We start from the raw sequence: 8376 nt of genomic DNA, 5'->3' as shown, positions 1-8376 counted from the left end.
TAAGGGCCCAACTGTAGGAGGGCAGCAGAGCATTACCTCATCCCGTGAGCCTCCGCGAGTCCGTAGAAGAATCTTCTAGGGTGGGGTCTCCATGGCGACGGGCGGGCCCGCCCCCTTGAGAGCGACGCGGGCCAATGCGAAGGCCTTGGGGTGACATCATGGGCTATTTTTAGGGGTTGACTGGTAGCAGATAAGTGTTGAGCTCGGGCTGGATAAGGGCTCAGAGTTGTACTGAGTGTGGCTGAAGGAGTGAGCGCGAGTGGAGGTGCGCGGACTCAGCGAGACAGACAGACATAGTCGGGACTGCAGTAGAGTCGAACTGCAAATCTTAGTGTCTTTTCCATTTTCTCATCAACTGCCCAGAGCTAGCGCCTGTGGCTCCCAGGCCGGTGTTTTGGGGAGCATCCGAAGAGCCCCTTAACCAGCCGCCCCGAGGAGGAGCGCCCCGCTGCCCCGGCGCCGCTGACAGCACGGAGAGCTGCGACTGCCGCCCGGAGGAGTCCGGCGAGCCGCTGCAGCGGCAAAGAACTTTCCTGGCCAGGAGGACGGGGGACAAGTGGCCCCTGGGTCCCGGAACGAACTTTTGCAAAGCTTTTTTCCCCGCGAAGGAGCCGCGGCGACAATAAAGAAAAGCAGGCGGCGGAGAGAGGAGAGCGAGGAGGGACGAGCGCTCAGCTTCGTCTCGCACGCGTTGCTGAACTTGGGCGAGCGCGAGCCGCGGCCGCCCGGCGCCCCCTCCCTCTCGCAGCGGAGGAGGGGACAGTTGTCGGGAGTCCGGGCGGCGGAGACCCGCCGCCGGCCGGCCACTGCGGGGTCCGTGCTAGTGCCGCCTCCGGGAGAACCACTGTCGCTAGGAAGCGAGTTCGTTCGCGGACTCCGAGAAGCCGCTGTGCGGAGGAGCGCTCAGTGAGTGACCGCGACTTTTCAAAGCCGGCAGCGCGCGCGAGCGGACCAGAGTGCAGGCGGCGTCTTAACCCTGCGTTCACTGGAACGAACTGGTGAGGAGGGCGCAGGGGGGAGGACAGCCAGCGGGTGCGCGCGCTCTTAGAGAACTTTCCTTGCCAAATTCCCCGGGAGGCGCGGGTGGCCCCCGCTTGCCAGCGCGCTGTTGCGGCCCCGAAACTTCTGCGCGCAACCCAAACTAACCCCACGTGAAGTGACGGACTGTTCTATGACTGCAAAGATGGAAACGACCTTCTACGACGATGCCCTCAACGCCTCGTTCCTCCAGTCCGAGAACGGCGCCTACGGCTACAGTAACCCCAAAATCCTGAAACAGAGCATGACCCTGAACCTGGCCGATCCGGTGGGCAGCCTGAAGCCGCACCTCCGGGCCAAGAACTCGGACCTCCTCACCTCGCCCGACGTGGGGCTGCTCAAACTGGCGTCGCCGGAGCTGGAGCGCCTGATAATCCAGTCCAGCAACGGTCACATCACCACGACGCCGACCCCCACCCAGTTCTTGTGCCCCAAGAACGTGACGGACGAGCAGGAGGGCTTCGCGGAAGGCTTCGTGCGTGCCCTGGCCGAACTGCACAGCCAGAACACGCATCCCAGCGTCACGTCTGCGGCGCAGCCGGTCAGCGGGGCAGGCATGGTGGCTCCCGCGGTGGCTTCCGTGGCGGGCGGCAGCGGAAGCGGCGGCTTCAGCGCCAGTCTGCACAGCGAGCCGCCGGTCTACGCCAACCTCAGCAACTTCAACCCGGGTGCGCTGAGCAGCGGCGGCGGGGCGCCCTCCTACGGTGCGGCTGGCCTGGCCTTTCCCGCGCAGCCCCAGCAGCAGCAGCAGCCACCGCAGCCCCCGCACCACCTGCCCCAGCAGATCCCGGTGCAGCACCCGCGGCTGCAGGCCCTGAAGGAGGAGCCGCAGACGGTGCCCGAAATGCCCGGGGAAACACCGCCCCTATCCCCCATCGACATGGAGTCCCAGGAGCGGATCAAGGCGGAGAGGAAGCGCATGAGGAACCGCATCGCTGCTTCCAAGTGCCGGAAAAGGAAGCTGGAGAGAATCGCCCGGCTGGAGGAAAAAGTGAAAACCTTGAAAGCGCAGAACTCGGAGCTGGCGTCTACGGCCAACATGCTCAGGGAACAGGTGGCACAGCTTAAACAGAAAGTCATGAACCACGTTAATAGTGGGTGCCAACTCATGCTAACGCAGCAGTTGCAAACGTTTTGAGGAGAGACTGTCCGGGGCTGAGAGGCAACGGAGAAAAAATACAATAAGAGAGAGACAGACTTGAGAACTTGACAAGTTGCGAGAGAGAGAAAAGAAGTGTCCGAGGACTAAAGCCAAGGGTATCCAAGTTGGACTGGGTTGCGTCCTGACGGCGCCCCCAGTGTGCACGAGTGGGAAGGACTTGGCGCGTCCTCCCTTGGCTTGGAGCCAGGGAGCGGCCGCCTGCGGGCTGCCCCGCTTTGCGGACTGGTTGTCCCAGCGCAAACAGAACGTTAGACTTTTCTTTAACATTGACCAAGAACTGCATGGACCTAACATTCGATCTCATTCAGTATTAAAAGGGGGGAGGGGGAGGGGTTACAAACTGCAATAGAGACTGTAGATTGCTTCTGTAGTACTCCTTAAGAATACAAAGGGGGAAGGGTCGGGGGAGGGGAGGCGGGAGGGAGGTTTGTGAGAGTGAGGCTGAGCCTACAGATGAACTCTTTCTGGCCTGCCTTCCTTAACAGTGTATGTACATATATATATTTTTTAATTTGATGAAAGCTGATTACTGTCAATAAACAGCTTCATGCCTTTGTAAGTTATTTCATGTTTGTTTGTTTGGGTGTCCTGCCCAGTGTTTGTAAATAAGAGATTTGGAGCACTCTGAGTTTACCATTTGTAATAAAATATATAATTTTTTTATGTTTTGTTTCTGAAAATTCCAGAAAGGATATTTAAGAAAATAAAATATTGAAAAAGTACCCTTCCCCCTACCTCTTTCTGCATTATCTATAGTTTACCTATCTAGATGGAGTTGAAAGAGTTAAGAATGTCAATTAAAATTTCTCAGTGCTTCTTACTATCAGGCAATAAAAACTATTCTCTACTGGACTGGAGAAATAACTGTAGCTGATGCTGTCATCAATGTATGCTGTTCCCTCCCCCACTGTCTATATAGAGTTGCTTACAAAGGGTAGTGTGGCCTTTCAGGAGGCTGAGGGAAGGGAGGTTGTGGTGAAGAGAAACAGCCCACTGGAAAGTCAAATACTTTAAAGTTTGGGTTATATCAAGTGGCCAGTGCTGTGACCATTTATAATGTTAGTAGAAATTTAACAATACATGCTTATTCTCAAAGCAGGACTGGTGGCAGATTTTTACAAAAGATGCATCCTTCCAATTTGGAAACTTTACTTTAACAATTCCTAGATTAAAAAGATGGTCTTTGCTTATGAATATTTATAACAGCATTCTTGTCACAATAAACAGATTCAAATACCAGTGACAGATCTTGAATTGCTTTCCCTTTACTACTTTTTTCCTTCCCAAGCTCTATATGGAAGCTTTTCTTTTCAGTTGCAGGGGTTAACATTGCTTCCATCCAAAGTTACTCAGTAATTAAGCAGAGAATTTAGTAAGACTCCACAGAGAAGTTGCAATCTGGTTGAAACAGTTTCATTAATGCATATTCTCTCTCTCTCTTTCTCTTTCTCCCTGAAATAAACACCTATGCCAGAACAATAAAAAAAAAAAGTTTACCATTTGGGGTTCTTCTATTGTTTCTTAGTTTGTTTCTAAAATTATCGACCTGTTTAATTAGAGAATCAGTCTGTAAAGGTAATAATCTAGATATCATGGAAAACATTCACAAGAGAAAACATAAACACCAACACACTGATTGCATGTGTAAATCAAACCTTAACTGGGGAAATATCAAAGTTAAATTCCGTCTATACATATAACTTAGGAGATCAACAAGGCTGCATTCAACAAGGGTACAATTTTTGCTTACTTGCTTTTCATCCCAAGAGCCAGTGTGATTATAAAGCAGCAAAAGCAATTTGATATCCAGGAATATTTATTTCACAAACCACTAATTGAGGCAGGGCTGTTTGCTCATTAGCAGTGCTCTAGTACCCAGCAGATCTTGGAGTACTAATATCCTGCCTATGGCTATAAATCTACAGACACAAAGGGTTTCTCCTTAGTATATCTAGGAGTGGAAGAGATTAGACAGGCTTGTTAGGTATCAGATCTACTCCATTGTTAATAACACTTTTTTAACAAAGGGTTACTGGGAACAGAGCCCAGTTTGCCAAACAGTGAATTTGCCGATGTCAGCAACCCGGAAGGTGAGTTGATTTTGACCATATGTAGGAATAGTCAGCAGAGGGACAATAAAGCACTTGGGGTGGGGCTCTGTGGAAGCTAAACAAGAGCCAACTAGAAAAAATAAGCAGGCTGGAGAATTAATTACCTGCAAAGGTAGACTAAGCCCAGACAACACTGCAATACAGAAAAGCCACATCACTCTCCCGTTTGCTTTAGACTCCAGTGTTTAAAAAAAGTAAAAGCCTGAAACTCAGGTTTATCTCTGTACTTGTTTATTTCAAATAACATTCCAAATGTATATTCCTGAAATTCTAACCATTCTAACAAAAGGGGTAGACAAAATAATTGTGAAAAATAAACAATAATCTGCAAACTTTGGAGACAGAAAAATCATATAATTACTTGTACACATTCAGGTTAATTTGGCATTCGATGAGTTATTTGGATAACACTAATATTTGGAGAAAATGAAGTTAGCACATGAAGCCTAATCTCAATTTGTTTTATGTATGAATATATAAATATTTCATGTAGAGGTTTTTAACCCCTTGTGTCCATTGGAGTAGAGGGTTCATGAACTCAGTGAAAATGCCTATAAGCTTGTATGCATATCTGTGTGTGCTTGTATGTACAAGCGTTCATAGGCATTCTCCTGTGGAGAAAGATCATTAACTTTTATTTATTTGATTCTCACAGAATTCCATGACTCAAAAAAGGTTAATAATTCATAAGTGACACACTCACTTTGAGAAACATATCTATGTATGAATCTGAATCCCATGCCTTCCATGCTTCTGCTTGTGCACATTCCTCTGCCTGATACACTTTTCCTTGCAGTTCAACTGATGAGTCCTACCCATTCTTCAAGGATTGGCATAAGTGGCACCTTCTCTGTGAAGCCCTTTTCTATGCTAATTCCTTCTGCTGGTAGAATGCATGTTCCCCATGGAGCATCCATAACACTTTATCAAAACATCTATGATTGCACATTGTGAACCTCTGTGTCTCCTGGCCAGAACCTATCCTACGCACCTGTGGACCCCAGACTCCTAGTACAGTGCCTGACACAGGATGTTCATAAAACAAATGTGTGATGACTGAATAAACAATGAGACTTAAAACTCTTCTCCAAAATAATTCCAGGTCTTAATTTCTTTTAGTGAAATATACCTTCTTCATTTCCAAGTACACACTCCAGATGGGTTGAAAAACCCCAGAAAAGCCAAATCTGGGCAATCACCAAGTTCTAAAGCCTAGTTCTCAATGCGTGCTCTTAAAAATATTAAGCTGTTAGCCTGACCAGGCAGTGGTGCAGTGGACAAGATGTTGGATGCTGAGGACCCAGGTTCGAAACCCCGAGCTCACCGGTTGAGTACAGGGTCACCAACTTGACCGTGGGATCATAGACATGACCCAAGGTCACTGGCTTAGCTGGAGTCCCCCCCCCCCCCCCCCGTCAAGGCACATATGAGAAAGCAATCAATGAACAACTAAGGTGCCGTAACTATGATTTGGTTCTTCTCATCTCTCTCTCCCTTCCTGTCTATTCCTGTCTGTCCCTCTCTCTCCTTTTCTCTCATTCTAGCACACTCATTCCTCCAGTCACACAGAGTGTCCCTTCACTCCCCACTAATGTTCTTGAAGAATGGGCATCTTCTTATATAAAAATGGGTCTGCCTGAAACATTAGGCTTGTAGGTAAAGATGGAAAAAGAATAATATGTGATCGTTAAGCAGGCATAAAAAAAAAAAAAAGTTCCAGATGAAGCTTTATTACAAACAACCACTTCATTGGTAATGGCAGAGAGAACTTTCTGTCTGTAAAGTTAATGTATTTCAGAGGCCCAGAAGTAAGTACCCGGTATTTGCTTGACAGAGACAATGATCATGATCATTTATCTATTTCCCATGTTCTTTTATTATTAGAGAAGATGTGCATAGTTGAACCAAGGAAAAAGACAAAGCCTTTTAGTCTGCCCTGCCTCTTGCCCCACCACTCACTTCTATGCAGGTCAAGTGGAATGGCCTGGAAGAGGGGAAGAGGGTTAGAAGCTGGGATGACCCCGTACAGTAAAACTATCCCTCGCTAACTCTGAAATCTGGCCCCAGTTCTTTGCTTAGACTTTTGACATCCTAAAGAAGGGCATTCTCCTGGGCCTGGGTCTCATTGAGGCCCTGTACTAAGTGTGAGGATTCAATGATGAGCAAGACTCAATCCCTGTGCTCAAAGAGCTCACAATCTAGTGGGGAAGAGTGTGCAGATAAAGAAAAAAAAAAAAAGAAGTGCCAGTCAGGGGAGGAGGAGCCATTATCAGGAAGGACTTCATGGGAGAGGTAACGTTTGAGCTGATCCAGTGGGACCCTCCAAGTAGAAGAGCTGGGAGGAGGAATTTGTGTGTGAAGGCATGGAGGCATATGAAAACATGGTGCGCTTAGGGACTTGTAAATTGCTTGCAGAGGCTGGGAATGAATGTGTGAGAGGGAAAGTGAAGGGGGATAAAACAAGAAAGTTTAAGGATCAGGACTAAATAAATGAACAAACAAAATTGAAACAGATTCATAGACACAGCAAGAGGACTGGTGGCTGCCAGAGGTTTTGGGGGAGTTGGTGAAAGAGGTGAAGGGATTAAGAAATATAAACTGGTAGTTACGAAATAGTCATGAGGATGTAAAGAACAGCATAGGGAATATAGTCAATAATATTGCAATGAATATGTATAGTGCCAGGTGAGTATTGAAAATATGAAGGGGAACACTTTGTAAAGTATATCATTGTCTAACCACTCTGCTGTACACCTGAAACCAATACAAAATAATACTGCAAAGAAATAAAATTAACAGGTATATTTAAAAAAATAGTTTATGGATCAGGTTGTAAAGTTATATCTACTCCATATTAAGAATTTGTTTGTTATCCCATAGGTGAGGGGTCAGAAACCTATGGCTCGCGAGCCAGATGTGGCTCTTTTGATGGCTGCATCTGGCTCACAGACAAGTCTTTAATAAAGAAAATAATAACGTTAAAAATATAAAACATTCTCATGTATTACAATCCATTCATTTCCTAATGCTTATGTTCATGGTTGTGGGTGGCTGGAGCCAATCACAGCTGTGCTCCGGGACAACATCAAATATTTTTGGATAATGTGTAACGTACACGGGTCATTGTATGGCTCTCACGGAATTACATTTTAAAATATGTGGCGTTCATGGCTCTCTCAGCCAAAAAGGTTCCCGACCTCTGCCATAGGTGATGGAGAAATGTAGAAGGATTTGAAGTAGAGCAGGGACATCTCTCTCAACTTAAGAGAGATTCATGCTGCCAACAGGTTCAATTGATGGACTGGTGGGGAAGAGGCTAGGAAAAAAGAGTAATATCAAAGAGAGGTTTTCAGTTTCAACTGCCTGTAGTATTTAAAGTAGTCCTAGGGTTGGGAAGATGCGAAGAACATGACTTGGTTCAAGCTACATCATGCCACAGTTCTTTCTAAACAACTTTCTGAGAAGTTAGGCCTAAGGAGGGATATCAAGAAGTTCACTTTTTATGGTGGTTCCTCAAAAAACTGAAAATAGAATTACCTTATGACCCAGCAATCCCTCTACTGGGTATATACCCCAAAAACTCAGAAACATTGATACGTAAAAACACATGCAGCCCCATGTTCATTGCAGCATTGTTCACAGTGGCCAGGACATGGAAACAACCAAAAAGCCCATCAATAGATGACTGGATAAAGAAGATGTGGCACATATACACTATGGAATACTACTCAGCCATAAGAAATGATGACATCGGATCATTTACAGCAAAATGGTGGGATCTTGATAACATTATACGAAGTGAAATAAGTAAATCAGAAAAAACCAGGAACTGCATTATTCCATACGTAGGTGGGACATAAAAGTGAAACTAAGAGACATTAATAAGAGTGTGGTGGTTACGGGGGGGTGGGGGGAGAGGGAGAGGGAAAGGGGGAGGGGGAGGGGCACAAAGAAAACTAGATAGAAGGTGACAGAGGACAATCTGACTTTGGGTGATGGGTATGCAACATAAGTGAACGACAAGATAACCTGGAGTTGTTATCTTTGAATATATGTATCCTGATT

The 8376-nt window shown here is 46.6% G+C and overlaps 1 protein-coding gene across 1 annotated transcript; it reads left to right on the top strand.

Moving 5' to 3' along the window:
- The first annotated feature begins 193 nt into the window (after positions 1 to 193).
- JUN (Jun proto-oncogene, AP-1 transcription factor subunit) lies at positions 194 to 3439 on the top strand. Its single transcript, XM_066376405.1, has one exon. It carries the CDS (start codon positions 1172 to 1174, stop codon positions 2174 to 2176), a length of 1005 nt encoding a protein of 334 aa, XP_066232502.1. The 5' UTR covers positions 194 to 1171; the 3' UTR covers positions 2177 to 3439.
- The last annotated feature ends 4937 nt before the right edge of the window (positions 3440 to 8376 follow it).

The sequence above is a fragment of the Saccopteryx leptura genome, chromosome 3, assembly GCF_036850995.1.
Source record: "Saccopteryx leptura isolate mSacLep1 chromosome 3, mSacLep1_pri_phased_curated, whole genome shotgun sequence".
Taxonomy (NCBI): Eukaryota; Metazoa; Chordata; class Mammalia; order Chiroptera; family Emballonuridae; genus Saccopteryx; species Saccopteryx leptura.
This window is presented reverse-complemented; position numbering and strand designations above follow the sequence as displayed.